We start from the raw sequence: 20,083 nt of genomic DNA on the forward strand, positions 1-20,083 counted from the left end.
TGGAATGTTTGATCCTATACTTTTCAGTACTCAGCAGAAAAAGGGAGACAGATGAATGACAGACCCTTATGGATATTGTTCTAATTCTGTAATAAAAATGAAGCACCTCATTTTTTTCTTATCATTCTGACTCTGAATCAAAATTTTATTAGTTAATATTACTGCAGTTGCCATCCCCAGTCCAGCTGATGGAGCTCTACAGGCTATCTGGTCTCTGATCAAGCTCTGGAGGTATAAATTACATTAAATGTTATTCAGTACAGCTTGCAGTTCTGTAGGAATCCATCAGAGTATCTGGAGAGCAGGGGTATGGAATGGGAGACATTGATTATGCATACAAGAAAGCAATGCAGACCTCAGAGCTTGTCTGAATGAGGATGTGCCAAATCACAGCCTTATGTTGTGATGTATTCTCATATTCCCTGTTTGGCTTGGCCTGTGGAGTGTATTGCTGCAATGGTATGTGGTATTGAGGCTGTGTTAAGCCTTTATTATTAAACTCTTATAACTCCAGTGGGACTGACGGTTTGTGGTTTCTCAGGACCACTTCCAAAGCAGCACGCAATCATGTTGTTTTTCTTGGGGAAGTTACTTTATTGCTGAAGTCTGGTTTTGCATTTTTTTTTCTTAAAAAAACCCAAAACATCCCCCCCCCCCACAAAAAAACAAAAACAAAAACAAAAACAAAAAAAAAAAACAACAAAACAAAACAAAAAAAAAAAAAAAAAAACAAAAAAAAAAACAAAAAAAAAAAAAAAAAAGATAGGAAAAGTTATTGGTTCAGCTTCTTTGGTTTCCAATAGGTTAAGACAAATATCTACAAATCCTTCCAGGGACAAGCTGTAAAAAGCAATAAAAAGTTAGTGGCTTCTCAGAGGGACTTACTATAAAAATCTTAACTGAAATTTTGAAACAGCACTTAGGTAAACATACAGTTTATATACAGTTCTTGTTTGAATGTGGATTATATTTACTGTTCTCATTATGTGTTGCCACTGCTTGTTTTTTGGTTTGTGTATTGCATTTTCTTCAATGATGAAATCAAAGCAATTGTATTTTGTATTGGAAATGAGTCCATGTATTTGCTCCTACATGATTTTGAGACGTTGACACAATTGGGCTTTTAAGAGCTGTTTCCATACATCTCTTAAGTGCAGTATGCATGTTGAATGCTTATCTAGTGGTATGCATGGAGTATGAAACTTCAGGTGTTTTTCAGCATGACTTTGTTTGTCTCCTACAAATCTGCAGTTTGTTGGTCAGGATCATCACTCATTTGTGAAGATCCAAATCTTCGTTTATTTTTCTGTTCGGAAACTAGAGTACTGGAAAAGATACAGCAATCTGTTATGAGTAGCAGTAAAATACTTGTCTGGTTTACAGAAATGCCCAGAGCTAAGGTGCACAATATATGCAGCAAGATGGATAATTTAATTTGCCTGTCTTGGAGATAGGGGAGTGTGGTGTAGGCCACCAGGAGTTATCCAGGCCCTGAGAAAGGTAAGGGGTCAGCAACATTTAAAATGCCTCCCTTGCCTTGAAATACAATCAGTCCATATACCTGGATGGCTTAGCTGGACTGTGGTGTAAGTGCAGCAATAAATGTAGTCACCTCAGATTTGCAGGTGGGTTTTTTTGAGGTTTGGTTTTGGTGGGGTTTTTTTTTTACTACAGAACAGAACTGTGCTAATCCAGTTGTGTTCCTTCAAAGGTAGATTCATCTCTGGGTCCTGTATGGAGCATTGTTGAAACTGAGTTTAAATTTGTTCCCAGAGCAGTATTGAGGGTCTCTGCAGAGTCTGTCTTCGAGCTCCTGGTTCCTGAATGAAATGGGATCCTTCTGTTGGTTTCACAGCAGTGGAACAGGGTCTCATACAGCGTTTGTCCACACTCCCAAGGAGCTGTGATGGACTGCATTCAGGTAGCCCTGCACAGCACTGTTTTGTGGGGGATGATGGAGCAGATTCATGTATTGCTCCAATTTGTGATGCTCTAACCGGGTGGTGGGAGTGAGGGGAAAGTGACCCAGAGCATAGGTCCCAATGCAACGTTATTTTAAAGTTGACACAAAGTGACCCAAAGCAGCTTTGCAGTCTGGCTGGTGGGGTCTCAGCCATCATTATTCCTGGCACTGAGTGCCTTCTAAATTGAGTGAGTGCTTGTGCTGTCTTTGCTTCTTCTGACGGATTGGATGAGATCCAGAATTACATTTGGATTTTGCTGTATCTTGTTGTTTTGGTTTTTTTTTCCTTTTCTTTTTTAAGCTGCTAGAGCTACTGAAAAAAAGATTGTAGTTAACATGAAAACAGATGTAAAAGACTGGCAGTGTGGTGTGTGTGCAGCCTTAAGCTGTACATATTGGCAAGTTACTGTGTGTCAGATTTAATGATTTGGGCATAAAGGCTGCCCTTCAGTTAAGGCAGGAAGAAAAATATTTTAGCTTCTTTATGGAAGTAGGTATCTGAAAGGTTGGGGACTGCTCCTTCAGGCGTGAACAATTCCTGGCACCTAAAGCAAGGGCGCATGTAAGTGGGTATGTTTTACATTGTGTCTTAAAAAGTTTTGAAAGATAAAGCCTTTGAAGATTGCCTTAGAAAGGTAGAGCAGACTCCAGGGCTTGGGGAAAGGCATTGGGCACAGACTGAGCTGCCACTTTGTCTCAGCAAAAAGTCTCCTAGAAAGTCAGGAGGGTTTTGAACTGAGCGATGACTGGAAGAGATTTGAAACTAGAAGCAAAGGAACTCCTTATGTTTGTGGAAGCAGAACTCAGCGTATTTGCAAATAAATCTGCCTTGCTTCAAAAAATGCTTATCTCCATCAACTTCTGACAGAAATAACCTGTAGCTCTGAAATTGGCTGGATATGAGTAGCTGTTTGGGTAGAAGAAAGATGACACATTATTATCTTCTCAGCTTTCTTCAGGTTTATAGTTTCTTCACTTTTGGAGTGCTAATACCAGAAATAAACTCACTGTTTTAACAAAGATCCATGTTTTGTGAAATTACTTGTGGAGGTCAAGGGGGGGCTGACTACAATACAGGTTATTCACAGTTAATTTGATGTTGAAACTAATAGCATGAAGGACTGGATTGGAAAAGGGAGCTTTTACTCCGCTTGTAAATTGTTTTTTTCTATGAGGAAGATAACGTTCTCAGTTAAGGGAATGAAACATTATACTTTTTTTGTGGGTTGTGGTAATGTTATTAATTTGGTGCTTGCTGTGCTTTTCAGCCATTGTTAGATAAGTCCTAATATTTCATGTGCACTGTTTGAACACAAAATATATTTCAGGAAAATTAACAGCATTTAAATTTGACATTAACTACAAAGCAGTACTTTATGTTGATAAAAATCTCAACAGTTTTTTTAAAAATAGAACCCCACAGAGAGATACTTTGGAATTGATGGCAAATGAAGTTAGTGCACTTAAAATGAATTAAACTCCTTGCTATTTAGAATCATATAATGATGTCTGAATTTTATTCCCAAAAGAGGAAATACAGTTGTTAAGTCCAGATGGATTTTTATTTTTGTTGGAGTAAGTTTTGAGACTAGTAATATCTTTTTAATTTTTGTAGTTTTACTACCATAATGCTGGATCTGAGACAGCACAGACCTTCTTTTTCAAAATTCTTTCAACCCAGTCAAATTAATAGTCCTTTATTAAAACAACAGTGTTTATTTTGAAAATACGCACTTTCTTATTGCATTTTTAAGAGTTGGAAAATAAGCACGAGGATAATGTAAGGTATAGAGAAACCAAGGGCTCAGTCCTGTGTCAAGTTATTTTCAGTTCTAACATGGTAACTGCTAGTGCCTGTGATTGTAACCTGCCCAAATTTCAAGTGATGCAGTGGCAGCTTAAACTCTTTTCAGCAGGCTAAACTCTTTTATTCTTGTGCTTGGGCTTTTTGCCTTGCACTGAGAGCTTGCACCTTGGCAGCCTTTGTGGTGCTGCAAAGGATGTGTGATGAGTTGATCACATCTGAAACCTTACAAAGAGAAATGTCAAAGGATTCAGTCTATTCCTTTAGGTGAAGATGAAAGGCAGTTCAGCTATTGCTGTGTCAATTTAAAGCTTCCAGGGCCATAAAATTATTAATCCTTTTGTGGTGTTTTGCCCACTGGCAATTTGTCTCTTAAGTTCTGGGCCCAATTCTGCTCCACTAGTAGGGGAACAGAATTTGGTAGGCTTCCTCCTTCAATTAGGATTGCCATGAAAACAATTGGCAAATTAGGAGGCTTACTACCAAAATAAATATTGGTTTGTCTGAAATAAACATAAAGCTGGGGGAAACCCCATTATTGAGCATGATGCCATATTGCAACTCCACTTGGAACAGAATATCAATCATTACTGATATTTTTGCGAACAGATTCTAGGCTGGAAGGGTGGTAGATGAGGAAAATGAATTTCTAATACAGGGGTCTGAGTCATGGGATGAGCTGAGTGCAAGCAGGCAGTCAGGGTTTCTACATGGCCAAATGTCAAGTTGCATGTATGAAAACTAGGATCTTTAAACTGCAGTTGAAGTAAAGGGTGCCCCATCGTATGAAACAGTGACTAAAAGTGTTGGGCATTAACTGGTGGGCAAGAGTTGTCACTGCAATCATGGATAAAAGCATTGTTGTGATCCCCAGATGGATAAATAAATATCAAGTAGAGAGGTTATATTTTCTTGATGCTTGGCATATGTGCTGCATATAGTGCAAAGGTGAAAGGATGTTGATGAATTGAAATGCATTGAGTTGGGAAGCCACTACTGTGAGTAAAGATGTGGGAAACATGGTGAGAAGTGCAAGGAGCACAAAGTGCTTGGCTTAGCAAACAGTGTCAGGGAAAAACTGATCCTAACAGGTGAGGCCCCTAAGTGGGGACAAAGTACTGGTAACACATTTGATGAGAAAAAACTCTAGTCCAGCAGTCAAAGCATGTTATGATTCAGTTGACCAAGCTTATTAGACATAAAATGAAATTCTTTTCAATGAATTGTATCTACTTCATTGCTTAACGGCACTGTGATTTATTGCATACTCCGTTGTTTTACATTTGCTAGATGCCTGTTGTTTTGCCTGATTGGTGAAGAAATTGTTCTGCTTCCTGGAAAAAGGAAGCCCAAGGAATTGCTTAAGCAAAATAACAAAAAAATGTTACAGCAAGAAATGGTGCTGAAAAAAAGGGGAAAATGAACTTGTACTCTTGTGTTACAGATTCAGTGGTTCTTTCCTTTGACTCCGATGGACGTACAATAGGCTCAGGTACAACATTGCCTTCTTCTCTATCTCCCACCTCATGACAAGGCTTCTACTTAACTGGACATGGTAGCCATGTTGGGAGGCAGGACAGTGAGTCAGACTTCTGTGGGAATCAACCATCTTGCCAAAGGGTAAATAGGTCCTTTCCTAAGTGCAGTGGGAGTATTAAGAGCCTTAGTGCGACACAAGGATTAACCTGCGGGACTGTTCCCTTACCCAGAGAGGAAATGACCTGGACACGTGTTGATGATGCAGTTTGTGCTTCTCTTCTCATGTGAAAGGCATTAAGATGATGTCACCCACGAGCTGAAGAAAAAACTGTTTCATGCTACTAGGATAGTTTCCCAGCTAAAAAAACAGTTGAGTTATTTGGGGAGAGACATTAGGAATGCTTCCAGGAAGGAGAAGGCGAAAGAGTTGTAACTAAACCAACAGGGCTGGAAACCCTTTTTTTTTGGATGGAGATTGACCAGCATTATCGAACCCCAGGGCAAATCCTTCCCAATCTAATTTCCTTTGGAACCTAAGCATGACCTACAATTAAGCTGAACCAGAAATTAAAAATTCTTTTGTGTTGGGGGCACTTCACTAGATCGGTAACTCTCCATTTGGCTGTGTGTAATGTGCAAGCTGCAGCCAAGGCAGGCCATAGTGAGCATAATATTTGATGAAATTCGGTTTACAATGTGTATATAATGGTATCTGAAGTGCAAGGGAAAGGCTAAGAATTGTTCTTCTAACTTTAAACCCCTCAACACTTAAAAGATGGGGATATTTATCGTCTTTCACAAAAGACAAAGTCTTCACTTGGATTTTTTTTTATTTTATCTTGCTTGCCAGCCTTTCCTCTTAGGTTGATAGGGGGAACATGCTGCCTTCCAACATAGCACCTGTCTTCTGCCTGCACAGTTTGAAAGAGAGTCTGCTGCCTGACACTAACATCAAAGCTTGGACACATTTCTGATTTACTAACCCCTGAGCTAGTGGTAGTAACTTACTTTGTTTAAAACACCTCAAACTTCTTCTACTCTCCCTGTATCTCCTCTAAAACTTATATCTGGAAAGAGATACACACTCAGTGCATGATCTGATGTGGGAGTATCTCTAGGGTGCCAAATGGATATGTTGTTGTTTGTATGGGGGGAAGAAACCCTCTATTAATTCTCTGTTACTAATTAATATGTCATAACTGAACTGTGTTGTTGCCTGCCTCCTGTTTTGGGTGGTGGTCTCTTTAGTCGGCCAACGCAGGGGGGAAGTTGCATAGATTTGAGATACCCTTCCCTGAATTATAATCACAGATTTTGTATCTATGGAGTTACCCATAAATGTTACTACCAATAGGGAAGTAACAGTTCAACTGCTCAGTGTCTTTTGGAGTTCTGTTAATATGGAGGATGGCAGACAGGCTCCTGTGAGCCATCAGACTGCCTGGGTCTGTTTTAAAAGCACTGGTCTTTGTTCTGCTTGCATTTTACAACTCAAGTTTGGGTTGGTTAGGAATTGAGACAGTAAGACTTGATCTTTTGTAAGCCCTTTCACTGCAACGAGACTGAATTTCTTCATTGAAGAAATGTGAAGATAACGCTTTTATTTGAGAAGGGAGACTCAGAAATGTCTGAGAAAGCTGTATGTTTATTGCTCTTATGTTTAGTACTTTGCCCTTACTGTGCTGCAAACTTCACCTTGCTCTGAACTGGTGTGTGTAATAAGATGTCAAGATGTGTGGTGTTTGTCCAACTGAGGGATAGCTTTCCTTGTTGAACAGGAAGGAGAGAGAGAAAAACTGTGGCTATTGTGCTTCCGCTGTCCATGCCATCTCACCTTGCTGCAGACCCAGGAAAAGACAGAGCCCAGAAAGAACCCACAGAAACCATGGCAGCTCCAGGCCCAGCCATTCCCAGTAGGTGATGTTTCAGCTAAAGTTATATGCTTTGAAACATAAAATGACATATACCTTTTTCTTTGTTAGTCAAAACCAGCTGAGAATAATAGTCTCCCTGTTAAGATTTCATGCTGCTTAAAACTGGTACTTGTATTTGCATATTAAACAGCTTAGAAGTGCTCTTTGATACTTGTTAATCATGCCATGTGAAAGACAATGTCTTGTTGCAGCTTTTGTATCTTACTTGAATTGACTGTTTGTCCTTATCTTGGCTTTCCCCTTAACTTTGTCCCACATGCAAGTCTTAGTTTTCAGAGATGCTGGAAATCTGTCCTCATGCAACTCATATTAAAGACACTGTCTAGGTTTTACTGGATAAACTTTCTGAACTGAGTGTTCAGAAGTTCATCTGGGTATGGAGCTTTAATGTAATGCTTCACAGGAGATTATTGGGTGGAGGACATGCAAGCCAAATGTGCTTTGAGTGAGGCTGAACTGTGAGGTTCATGCTGTGGTCCAGCCTTCACAAGTCCAGATATTTTTGTAATTCTCTTCACGGCTGTCCGTTCCCTTGAAAGATAAAGCTTGAGCAGCTGAGATAAGTGTTTGATGTGATGTCTAGGCCAGTGTTTCAGCTGACCATTTCAGAAAGAAGGGTGTCATGCTCTGAACTTGGGGAAACAATCAGGACACAGAGTGTTTGAGGAGACCTAGATTTCATTCACTTCCTGTAGACAGCTAGTGTTCCTTTTATTTTTTTCTTTCCTCTCTAGTTGCTTTGTTTTACTTTGTTGCTACCAAGTCAAACATTGGACCTTGAAAGTCAGATTTATACCCCTGCTATTTTTGTTCAAGACTTTTTCCTACCTCCTGTGTCTGACAGCAAGCTAAATTTTTCTTCTCTAAGCCTTGGGTAGGAGTGCATTGAATGTGCAACTTTCCCAGATGCTGCCGTTCTTGCTGAAAGTACTGAATACCTTTGGGCTGTAGGCTTATGCTCTTGTAAGACATGTTTGATTGCAGTACTGACCACTGATTCACAGCAGATGTTCTCACTGCAGGTTTAAAGGTGCTAGTTCCAACATTACAAGCAACCAAGTGTTACCTAGGTCTTGCACAAATTGTTTGCATGTATTAACTCTTTTGGATTTCCAAACTTTGGTTTAGAGTAGCATATCTGCTGCAGTTCATGTGCTTGTGAAAGCCCACATGTAAGACCATGGTTCCACATGCTGAGTTCACACCGATAGAGGAGTAATCATCTGAGAATTTAAATCTGTGCTTATTTAGAAGTTGCTGTTAGTGATTCATTAAGTCAAAGTCCATAACCATTTGGGGAGAAGCTGTGAGGACTATGAAGGAAACTTTCTGTTTCATTCAGCTGCTGGATGCTCAGATAACCATTTTGTGAAGGATGAGAATAACCCTGTCTGTCCTGCTGAATACAACTCCAGAATGAATTTGGTGACTGCTTGCCTGCGTTTTGGATGGAGAGTGGTATGGATGGAGGCCAGGCATAGAAATGCAATTGAATGAGGTATCAGATGGGTAGAATAGTGATAGATTCCTAGCATAGGAGAAAAATATTGTGACTTGCAGAAGATTCCTTGATGTTTATTTGATTTCTTATACTCTGATAGTACAGATGGCTACAGTTGCAAACTCTCATATTTCCTGGATTTCCATGTCAGTGGTAATTAACTGTAAATATTCTTGGTTTGAGAAAAGCAACTTCAATTTATGTTTGGAGCCGATGTTGTTCTAGTGTATTGGGTTTTTTCACCCAAATTGCATTTCTGTCTTAGCACTATGTGGTAATGATGGGAAAGGAGAGATGAACTTACTGTGCTGTATATTTCTGCATTCCTGGAAGGCAGGAAAAAAAAAAGGGGGGAAATATTTTTTTTTCTCTGCTGGTTTTAGTGGGGCTTTATTTGGCAAAAATGCTTTTCCCTTTTCATTTTTGGTTAATGAAGTTCTACTTCATTCTTATTTTTCTCAGTGTAGACTGTAGGAGCTGCTTGAATCTTTGCCAGTGACTGTCATGAAGCAGTTTCATAGTCCTTATGTGACATTGCCAGCGTGTTCAGTATCATCATCTGTCTTCTTATTAATCCTCTATTCCTCCAGTTGGAAATACAGCTGTAAATGAGTTGAGGTGCAAATGTCAAGAAGTGGCTTAATGAATACCTCAAATTAAAAGTATTTCAATGTGATTTTTCTCTCTCATGTGACATCCCTCTGCATCAAATCAGCACATCTTTTAAGTCACTAAAAGCCAATATAGATTACTGTTTTGTTAATATTGTTCTTGACATTTATTAGGAAATACGATACAATTTATAGAATAAAGAGTATGTTGGGAGACTCAGTAGGACAACATTAACCCCATTTGCCAAGTGGATTCATGGCAGTAAATGAAACAACTGTTTAGCAAAGGCTGTAGTCTGCCTTGAAAGAGATTACTTCCTGGGAAAAGCAAAAGGGCATATGCAGATCATAGGAAGAAAATTTTTCATCTTTCTATCGGAGTCTTTCCTAAGTTCAGCTGAAAGCAGTCAGTTGCTTTTCTACCATTGGAGGTTGCTATAGTTTTGTTAGGATGTGTAGATGTAGATTGGTGAGGTAATCTTCTGGTGCTGGGCTGCAAGGGCTGAGCACTTAGCTTTGCAGGTTCACTTCTGCTTCTTCTGTGTACAGAGCAGGGAAAGGCACCGGGGACTGCGCTTTGTCTTACCAGTTTTGTTGGTGTTTTCCTTGGTGTCACTTGGCAGCCTGGAGAAAAAGGTGGGTAAATGTGTATGCAAAAGCATAAGTGGGGGTGAGGAGGAAACTGAAACATAGACCTGCGTGCAGTCCATGCAGGACTGTGCTGAGAAGCTCGGGTGGCCTCAGCTTCTGAACTTGACTTTGCAGTCTTCTTTATTCCCTAGTTGTTTAAATAGAAGATAATGCTTTCATTAGTAAATTCCATCACTGAAGAGGTTAAAGTGAAAATCCTAAGGAAAGGATGCAACATGAAGTCTTTGTTTATCCAGTACTTTGATTGTTGCTCAGTAATCCTGACTGGTATTTTTTAAACCCTGGAATAAAAGCTTTCTTTTGTCCTTTTCAGTTGATCCATTTAACATGACTTTTTTTCATTAATTCTTTCTTGTCTCTTGAGTTCTAGCAGAATTACTTTACATCAGCTGAACTTTTATAACTGTCCATATGTGTTTTCTTAGTCCAAGGTGAATGTGATGTGTTTGGCCTTTTTCATTGCAGAGTAAGTCATTTTACCTGTGGCCTTTCCCACAGATGTAGAACTTGCATGTGAATTTTGACCAAGGTTTGGCTCAATTGGAGCCTCAGTTCTGCAGAGACCAAACTGCACTGGACAGGATGAAATGTATCAGGGTGGTCTGAGCATTCCTGTTAGGACTTCTGTCTCTTGAGAATCATACTGATTTCTTTGACAAACACAAACATTTTGAATAAAATAGTGAAATTGGATCTTCTACCTTTCCTCCTGTACTTGGAATTACCAGTTAAACACAGAACTAGAACTGCATATAGCCTGTCTTTAAAAAAAAAGTTGAATTTTCTATTTTTGCAGGCAAAGTTATTTGTACTGTGCTTCTAAGTAGCTGGCTGCTAAAAAGGTTAGTACTCAAGTATCAGTGAAATTTGTTATGGGTAGTTTGAAAGGATAAAACCACTATGCCAAGTTAATTCCTGGATTGTTGATTTCAGATTAGAAGCATAAGGGGAAAATTTTGCCCATTTTACTTCTATATAGCTATATTGGCTGCAGATGCAAAAGGCAACTTGAATACTTGCTAGATACTGTGCACTGGGCTTTATGGCTTCCTGGGTGGTCTGCATGGAGTTTACAGACATGAGACAATGCATCTCTCACTTGCAGCCTGGTAGCTGGATTTCTGTTGGATTCTTCGGAGAAATTTCCGTGCTAATGCCAACGTTGAATTTGGCACAGGATTTGCATAATTTATAGAAATTGCTATGCTTGGCTCTATTTCTGTTCATGTAATCCCAATTACATGCTTTATTATGAAATTGTTGTCAGTTCTTAGATTCTTATTCAGTTCTGATCTTCCTGGAAGTGTAGAACTGCATTTTGTTTTTGACCTAAGATGTCCTCTTGTTCTTATGGGGCACAATGAAGCTTCATTTCCCATGTTTGTTCATTTCTGTGCACTGCTGTACCACATTGTCATCTGAGATGTGTAGCTCCTTAGCACAGGTGAGTGTGATCTTTAGATTGCCTTGTGCCCTTTTAATAATGGCCCTTTTATCTTTCATGGGCCTTTCAGTCTTTTGTGGGCTGATAACATAAAGCCTTGTTCAGATTATTCCATTATGTTCTTCCAGTGGATGCAAACTAAATTCTTTATTACCTTTATTCATTTTTTGCTTTAAAAATAGATCCTGTGCCACACAGCCATAGATGTGTCTTGTCTGGAAATTGGTGGGTCAGACATGGCCTGGGCTGGACCAGACCTACCAACATGCTTAAATGTGAAGGGAGTTCTCCAGGACTGTACCTGTTGGTGGCTCTGCATTGTCCTTCAGTGCAGTGACACCCTAATGATTGGGGTGTTGGGGGAGTGTCATCATGATGATGTTTGTAGAAGCCAGCATCAAACCACAGTTAACATGGCCAGCTGGTCCAAGCTAGTATTTCGTGGAGAAGCTGGAGTCTTTTTACCTTGTTCTCTCTAACTATTTTGTTCTGTTTTCTCTAATGTTCCAGCACTTGTTTATCTCACTGCATGAAAAATAGGACAAATATTTTTGTATATCAAGTGGTTAACTTGGTAAGGCTTCAAACTAAGATGATGGGAGGAGAAAGCAAACTGTAAGGGCATGGAGAGGTGTCGTGAGTGCCAAGGCAGGCTATTGACACCTCTATTTTCAATGTAGGAAAGGGTAGGAATGGGTTTGCCCCTTTCTTGAGCTGTGTGATCATCTCGGTCCTTCTCCTGTAATCCTCACACCCTGACTAAACTGTGTTTTAGATTCATTCAGTTGTACTTTGATTTAGTGGGTCTGTTTTTCATCTTGTTTTAATATAAATACGTAACTCTGGACAAGGATTGCCTTTTACTGCAGCTTGGCTCTGTGTGTTTGGCTTTCTTCAGGTATTTGGGGCTTTATCTGTCTTTTGTGAATCCAGGCTGCTTCCAGCCAGCATGTGAGCTGACTTTTGGCCCCTGTATTCATCATGATACAGCTAAATGACACTGGAAGACTGTAACAAGACTCTGATTTTAGCTAAAAAGGAAGGTAACTTTGAATCTGTAATTTTAGAGACTCCTAGTGTCTTTCCTGGGGGAGCAGCATGTGATAGAGACTCATTTCCAAGCTAAAAGTAATGCTGACTTCCAAAAGTGCCAGTGAGTGTGAGATGGCCCATGGTGAGAGCAGCATTTCTCTGCCTGGCAGTACCTGCCAGTGAGAGGAAGGGGTATAGATGCTTCTGGTCTGATGTAACAGCCTGAAACCGTAGTTACACCCTACTGAAAATAAAGAACTCACCTGCGCTTCTGGTTTGAAACCAGAAATGGTTTTTTGTTTTGTAATACTTTTTTTTTTTTTTTTGAAAGTGCCTGTTGCAAGGTAGTTGACATATAATTTTACAAAATTACTTTATGTCTCTGTCAGTAATGATCAGTGAACATCAAAACTTTAAACCTAGGGGAGGTGAAACAATTGTGACAAAGAGAAGGTAAATCTTGTGAAATGCTGCAAGAGGTCTGTCCTTAGAGTTTAGCTCATGTCTGTGTTCTGATGCTTTGGCTGTAAAGTGCTGAGTTAGTAGAAAGTCCAGGGTGTTGTTGTAGTTATGAGGTGATACATCTCTTATTGCATTTCCTCTTTTTGTATCTCCTGTTGGGAAGAAGGGAATGTTGGTTTGAATGAAATAAGACTGATGACAGATGAGTCATCATGTAGATGTCTTAACAAAAAGAATGATTTAAGAAAAAAGATAATCTTCGTTGCTGTTTGCTCAGTACAGCTGCTGGTTTTGGGAATCAGAAGGGTTAATAAAAATTGAAGGCATGTTTCTTTTTCCAGAATGGATACTTTCCTATGCACAATCCTACAGGCAGAGGAGGTGAGGTTGTACAGGACATAATTCATTGTAGGAGGAATAAACTGGGAAGAAATTGTGAGGAAAGCAGCACATGGGGGAAACAGAACTGTCAGTATGTGGAAAGTGGAGGAGAGATGCACAGGTGGAAGGGGAATGGTGGGTGGCACTCGGGTGCTGGCAGGGAACAGACAGTATGTGCCAATACTTGTGTGCACGTGTTCTGCAGCTTCTGTTACCTAAGTGATGTCAAATAGAATACTTCCCTTAGCCCAGGAATTAAATCTTAATGGGATTGAAACCAATGGCACAGTTTACATTGACCTATCTGGTGCAATCATTGTGTCTGAGGTACGTGTTTAGGCTTTCCTGTTCTGCTGGTAAATGAGAGTGTGAAAAGCTTGTGATCTTCTGAGGTAAACTACTGCACCAGAAATTCTAGGGGTGTCTCATGAGTAAAGTAATCTTATATTTCCAATGAGCTCTTTCTAAAAGCTTATGAGAATTTTTTTCTTCTTTTTCATTTTTGTTTTTAATTTTTCTTTTAATCTCTGATTGGGTTATCTTCTACTTCTCTGTTGTATTATTTTATTTTTTTATTGTATAGCAGTGAGACCCAGGGATCCTCAGTGTGAGGAGGGCCCTGAGCTTAACCCAGCTCAAGATGGACACTACACCTTTTTCTTGTATATCTCATGTGGATTCTAGTTTTCTTTTTTGGTATCAAGTGTTTAATTTACAAGATCACAACACATTCAGAGAGGCTGAATAAAAAGCTTACTTTATACAGGAGTTACAGATGTTCTGAGTGATAGCTTTGTTTCTGTAGCTCTCCCTTGTTCGTCACATAAACGGATTTTTCAGCTTCCTATTGAACAACAGCACCTGAACTTGAAGCATTTTTGCAACCGTGAGTCAATTTCTCTTGAAGAAGAGCTGCTTGATTATGAAGTTGTGGGTTGGAATAGACAAGGAATGAAGAAAAATTTCAGAGCTCTACACATCAGAACTTAGGAGGAATGTTTGTCATACAGTTTAGTGGCAAAATTATTTGTACAGCAAGCAGGAAAGCTTTGTTTATCACTGCATAAGTGGTTTCAGTAATGCTTCCTTTTTATGGCTCTGAATGGCTTGATTAATTCTAGTGATTTCTAAATTAATGATTACCCACGTGTTCTCTTGCTCTGGTATTTCCTGGAGATTGAGAAATGTTAATTTAGAAATACCTTGAAATAACAATAATCTGTATTTACAGCTGCTATGAGGAGTTGCTGCTGTTTGGTTTTGGTGCCTTTTGCAGAGGAGACACTTGCAGTCTTTATGATACTGTGTCCTTTGCTTTTGTTTTCCAGAATATGACAAACTGGGCTTTCTCCTGAACCTGGACTCAAAATTGTAAGTAGAACAGTAGGATTCCTCTTAATTTCTGTAGTTACAGCTTTCTGTTGTAAGCAACTTTTATGTCACCTGGGCAGCTGGCACGCTGGACTCTACACTTCTACCTGGGACAGCCAAGTCCTGCAACAGCCTGGCAATTACAACTCCTTTCCTTGCACTAGGCTTTGCAGGCCAGCTTGGATTGTGGTTCCCTGTCATTAATTCCTTTATAACTGATCAAGAGACTATAAATACCTACTTGAAGCCATGACTGTCAGTCTGCTCTAGATATCCTTCTCTTAATCTTTCAAATGAAAAATGAATTAAAGGTGTGAAAGCAGAAGGAATGTGAATCTACAATTTGCTGGGATGCTTAGGAGCTTATATTTCCTTTCTACTTGTTTCTTTAAAAATTGATAGTACTATTTTCATTGATAAAATAGAGTGGAAAGAAGCTTAGCACAAAGCAGGGACCACTTGCTGTGTCAGAAGGATGATGTAGAGCTGAAGGATGAAGAAGCTCCTTGTGCTTTTTGCCTTAAGTCAGTCGAATTGAGCCTGGATTGCTGAACACTAGGGGTCAGTAGCCACCCTGTTTCGGGGGTCAGCAACCTGACGGAATTTTGGTGTTGGGAGGAAAAACACTCCTAAAAGCCTTCTACTTAAAAGGGCACAATCTCGTGGCTTTGAGAATACCTCCCCTGCACAATATGTCATGTCAATATAAAACCCCATTCTTAATGTTTTGAAAATTTCATTGTACCTATCGGGTGAAACAATTCACTTTAGTGATGATGAGCAGCCTGTGAGCTTTGATAATGGAATAAAATCTTCCCAGGTGTGCTGGGAACTGCTGCTTGCAGGAGATGAGAAAGTGTCTAGGTGCGAGCTTCTTTTGCAGAAGCAGCTGGGTACATAAACTCAGTTATAGTAACACCTGGCAAAAAGTAGCAGAATGTGTGTGAGAAAGAAGGAATGTTGATTATTTATTTACTTACTTTCCTCCAAAGGCTCTGTATCTTGTTCTGTGGTCAAGAAGGATAGCGTTGACTGCATGAATAACTCAAGGTTTCTTTCTGGTTTCATTCAATGTAGTGTTCTATGCAGTTTTTGTTGCATGCTGTCTGGGACCCATGCTGGTGGCAGAGTTACCCATTTTCTTTGTTGAATTTTTTGTGTTGGGACATTGTAGTGAATTAGAGACAATAGCGTGTGTACCCATACAACACTGTGGGATGACATTCACATGATACATTACCTTCAATTTATACATGTAGAAGTCAAAGCAAAGAGATTTAATCCAAAATTGTGAAGTGGGTAAGTAACCGTTGAGTGAATGTCTGGGTGTTGGAGAGAGAAAAAATTTTTTTAAGTTTTTAACCAGACTGATTGTTTTTTTCCAGGCTATTTTTGTGTATTTTGTAATGTCCAATTTATTGAACATGCCTGGTGACTGTCCACACACAGTTGGCATCCCAGTTTGTGCTGTGTCCAAACCATTGCTTCAGTCTTGCTCTTCCTTCTCCTTCTGCATGCAGTGTCCTTTTCATTTTGCTTTTAGCAAACCCTGTTGAGTCTTCCTTCCCCTCAAGCCTCTGTTCCATTCTTTTTTCTCTTCTTTGCTGACTTACCTATTTGATTACAGCTCTCCAAAGCATGGGCTGTTTTTTCTTATTCTTCAGTATGAGGCGAAGTGAGGTTTTTACTTGCTGGAGGGCTTCCAGGACACGGATTTATTTTCTTAAAACCTCCCCATGATAAAAACTCTTCATTAGTTTGATTAAAGAAAGATTTTGTTGACTACTTAAAAAAATATATTTATATAGTTCTCTAAATATGCATGTTTATTTTTCAAAGTCCTAAAGTTAGCTTCTAGAAAGACTTGTAACAAAATCAGCATGCTTAAAATAAGTACTGTAAGTTAACTTAAGGAAAAAAGAAAGAAAGTACAGTATGTAGGTGAAATAATTTTTTTTTTAACTGCAGCTTTTTTAGGTTTTATTTGGTTGTTTTTTAGTTTTCATTGTTGTTTATTTGTTTCTTCTGTAGAATTAAAGCTGATCCTGCTTTGAGAATAGAACTGATGACCTGCAGAGTTCACTTTGATCCAAATTATTCTGGCTTGGGATTTTTTTTGTTTGTTTGGGGTTTTTTTGTTGTGTGTTTTTGTTGGTTTTGGTTTTCTTTTTTTTTGTTTTTTTTTTTTTTTGTTTGTTTGGTGTTGGTTGGTTTGGTTTGGGGTATTTTTTTTTTTTTTGATAGCAAGGAAGACAGAAAATGGCTGAAAATACCATCAAATATATGAAATAAATTTTGAAAGAAAAATGGCTGATAGTCTAGAGGACTTTGCTACCATTCTACAAGTTCACCTTTTGTGGTCAGGTTACCAAATTTCTAAGTACAGACTGAATTCAATGGAACTTAGTGGTTAAAAATACTGTCTGTGACTCAGTCAAGGTGGTGCCATCATAGAAGCACTTTCTGGTTTAAAAAAAATTGCTTAGAGTTGAAAGCACTAACATGTTCTGCACTGATGACTTTATTGGCAGGAATAATTGAATTATGTCTGTCGTTGTGATATAATCGTTCTGGTGGAATCTTGCCATAGATCATAACTTTATAGGGTTCACTTAATTGACAGCATGTGAGAATCTTGTGTGACTTGAAGCACTTAGGGCAACAATTAGTTTTCTTCAGATTTTTTTTCTTAATCTTTCGTTTGCTCAAAACCTGTTGCTGGCTGTGTCAGTTGATGTCATTGAAACTAATGGCCCAGAAGACTCAACATTTTCAACAAAGGTAGATCTGCATTAAAACTTAACTGCCCTGACTTGCATTTTAAATGTCACACAAAGGAAAGCATTTGACATAAATAAGTAGTAATGTGTCCATTTGCCTTTGCATCTTTAGTTTTTTCATGCATTGCTACTTTAATGTCCTCTACCCTGCAGATGTCCAGGGCATGTTGTTCAAATATAGTACAGTCTGCTGTGGTTACAGGAATGTAATGGTTTTGTTCTCTCTGAATTCATGGAAATGGTAATGAAACCAGATTTGTTCACTTTGGAAGAATTGTGTCAGAAGCACGTGAATAGTGTTTTCTGTGGGAGCTGTATGTCTGATAAATGCCTTTCTGTAATTAGGGAGGCTGATATGGACAGGAATCTCACCTGTATGGGGATGGCCACTTTTAAAGATACTGTATGGATTCTTCATGGAAATGACAGGTCTTGACCAGTCTTGCTGGAAAGGAGAATACTAAGATGGAAGATGCTTCCTTTTTGGTGCCTGTGACTAGGATAGCTCTTCTTTTGAAAGTCTAACAGCTTTTAAAGGGCAGGATGGTATCCAGGTGGGGATTGTTAATGACATATGGGGTGAATGGAAAGCTGAGGATGTCCGTAGGCCATGCAGTTTATGAATGAGTTGTTCCCTTAGTCAAAACAAGACATAAGTCTCCTCAGGACCAGGTTAGTGAAAAAGATCTGTTCCAAGAGGAGTTTATCTTTTAGTTATGTTTGCACCAACCATAACATCATTACCAGAATTAGAATATCCAAACAAAATATGCCCTAAATATAGAAACAGGCCAGTTGCATCTCCCTGCTAAAGAGTTTTCCCAAGCAGCAGGCACCTTTTAAAAACCTTTAAGGATAATATCCGACATTTGCTGGTTGTGTAGAGAAAAGCACTTATACAAAAAATATGATACAATTCACAGATTTTCATTCTCGGGGGGCAAAAGTTCCTGAACAACTTAAGGCTATCAATCACATTAGTGACTCAGCCAGTGGATTACTAGATGCCACCAAATGCCAAGATTTACAGTCACTTTATAACATCTGTGCTTGGCAACAAGTTGCATGCTTTTGTAATTATTAAATATTTATATTGTAGTAGTTCTTTGAGCCTAGCCAGGTCTTAGAAACAAGAGTCTCATTCACTACAAATTCTGAATCATTCCCTGAGCAGAATCTATGTTTGCATTGAATTAAGTGAGATTTCCAAAGGAGGATCAGCATATGAACGTGGAATTAATTATAGACTGTATTTAATGCTTATTAAGTGGGCCAAGCTGAAGGTTGCATGGTCATGCTTCTGTCCCTTAGTACTCTCTGAATGCTTGGTTTAGTCACCTAAATGATTGCTTTGAGTCTGCCTTGGCAGTTTATAAGTGTAGATTCACTTGTGTTGAGCATATGGAAAGTTCCTGTTTTGTAATAATCCAAATGATTTGGGGGCTTCTCGGTTGCATTGTTCCCCTTGTGCTTCTGTGCCAGCTTTCCTTCCTGCTCTGCTGGTGTGCCATTTCCTCAATGAGAAGGAAGCTAATGACAGCTACTGCCCCTGTTTCAAACTCATCCTTCAGAATCTACTTTCAAAGGGGCTTTAGCATAACTTCAGTTATATTGGGGATTTGATGCTTCTAAAAAACAGCCAGAGAAAAGCTCCTCTTAGGAACTTGGTAGATCTTTTCACCTTCTGCCATAGTCAGTTGAAAACCTTGGATGCCAAAATCTCAGCTGATGAATGATGGAAAAAGCTTCCCAGGGTTTGACTTTGGGAAGAACCACTCCCTCATAAAGTTCAACAAATGTTAGAAGATACACTTGAGTTTCATGGAATCTTTCTGCACTTAAACAAAACAATGGGCCTTACAATTTTCTTTCAAGGTAGAAATAGGAAAACAAAAAATTGTTGCCCCTCTCAATTACAAAAATGGCTATAAGATCACTATGGTTGATCACAATAACATGATACTAACATATTGTACAAGTACATTCTGTTAACTACATGGTACATATTTTATATTGGTATATATTTTATATCATGTACTTTAGGAATCTTTAGGCAGGACTTAACTAAAAGGAGGAATATTTTTTTCCAGCGGGCTTTGCATTTTGCTAGACATTTTGTGATGTTGTGTATTTGCATATTTCTTCATTATTATAGAATAGATTTGGGAGTTGCAACAAAGTTTTTGTGAATATTCATGATGATTTCAACTTTGCGTTAAAAAGAAAAGACAAAGAAATTGAGTGTTGGGGGGGGGGGGGGTGGGAAAGCCAGAAATAACAACCTTCACCCTGCAAACTCAAATGAAACTTGATCTAGACTTTGAAAAGACCGTAAAAATGGAGGGAGTTTGGGCTAGGGAAACACACAGATTGAGTTACTTATGTTTGTTGAAACGTCTTTACTTCAGAGCTTTAATAATGAAGAACTGAAACAGAGCCCCTTCCCCTCATTTTCTTTCTAGGCTGGGAGGTTGCTTTGAAACTGTTTGTGTCTTTGTGTGGTACTTTGCCATTGAACACTGAAAAAATAAGCAGTAAACGTGTTGGAATGCTGGACTTTCCCCATGCCTGGTGCTGTGGGATTTCTTTCTGCACTGGGTTTTTTTTTTCAATTTGTCTTTTTGTATTCCTGCAATCCTGAACAAGGGACAAAAGAAAAGAAGTGAGAAG

At 39.0% G+C, this 20,083-nt stretch overlaps 1 protein-coding gene across 13 annotated transcripts in view; it reads left to right on the plus strand.

The window, feature by feature from the left end:
• The window catches only part of ST3GAL3 (ST3 beta-galactoside alpha-2,3-sialyltransferase 3), a 192,506-nt gene that overhangs the window by 48,969 nt on the left and 123,454 nt on the right, over positions 1 to 20,083 (plus strand). For 7 of the 13 annotated variants that reach the window (XM_069023173.1, XM_069023171.1, XM_069023179.1 and 4 more), the window contains 3 exons: positions 5,212 to 5,259; positions 7,025 to 7,159; positions 14,591 to 14,633. The exons of 1 other annotated variant lie outside the window; for it this stretch is intronic. In XM_069023173.1, the coding sequence (XP_068879274.1) occupies positions 5,212 to 5,259; positions 7,025 to 7,159; positions 14,591 to 14,633 (226 nt within the window). The remainder of the gene's footprint in view (positions 1 to 5,211; positions 5,260 to 7,024; positions 7,160 to 14,590; positions 14,634 to 20,083) is intronic. 5 more of the 13 variants (XM_069023183.1, XM_069023180.1, XM_069023182.1 and 2 more) reach the window with 2 other exon arrangements.

The sequence above is a fragment of the Aphelocoma coerulescens genome, chromosome 8 (genome assembly GCF_041296385.1).
Source record: "Aphelocoma coerulescens isolate FSJ_1873_10779 chromosome 8, UR_Acoe_1.0, whole genome shotgun sequence".
Classification (NCBI taxonomy): domain Eukaryota; kingdom Metazoa; phylum Chordata; class Aves; order Passeriformes; family Corvidae; genus Aphelocoma; species Aphelocoma coerulescens.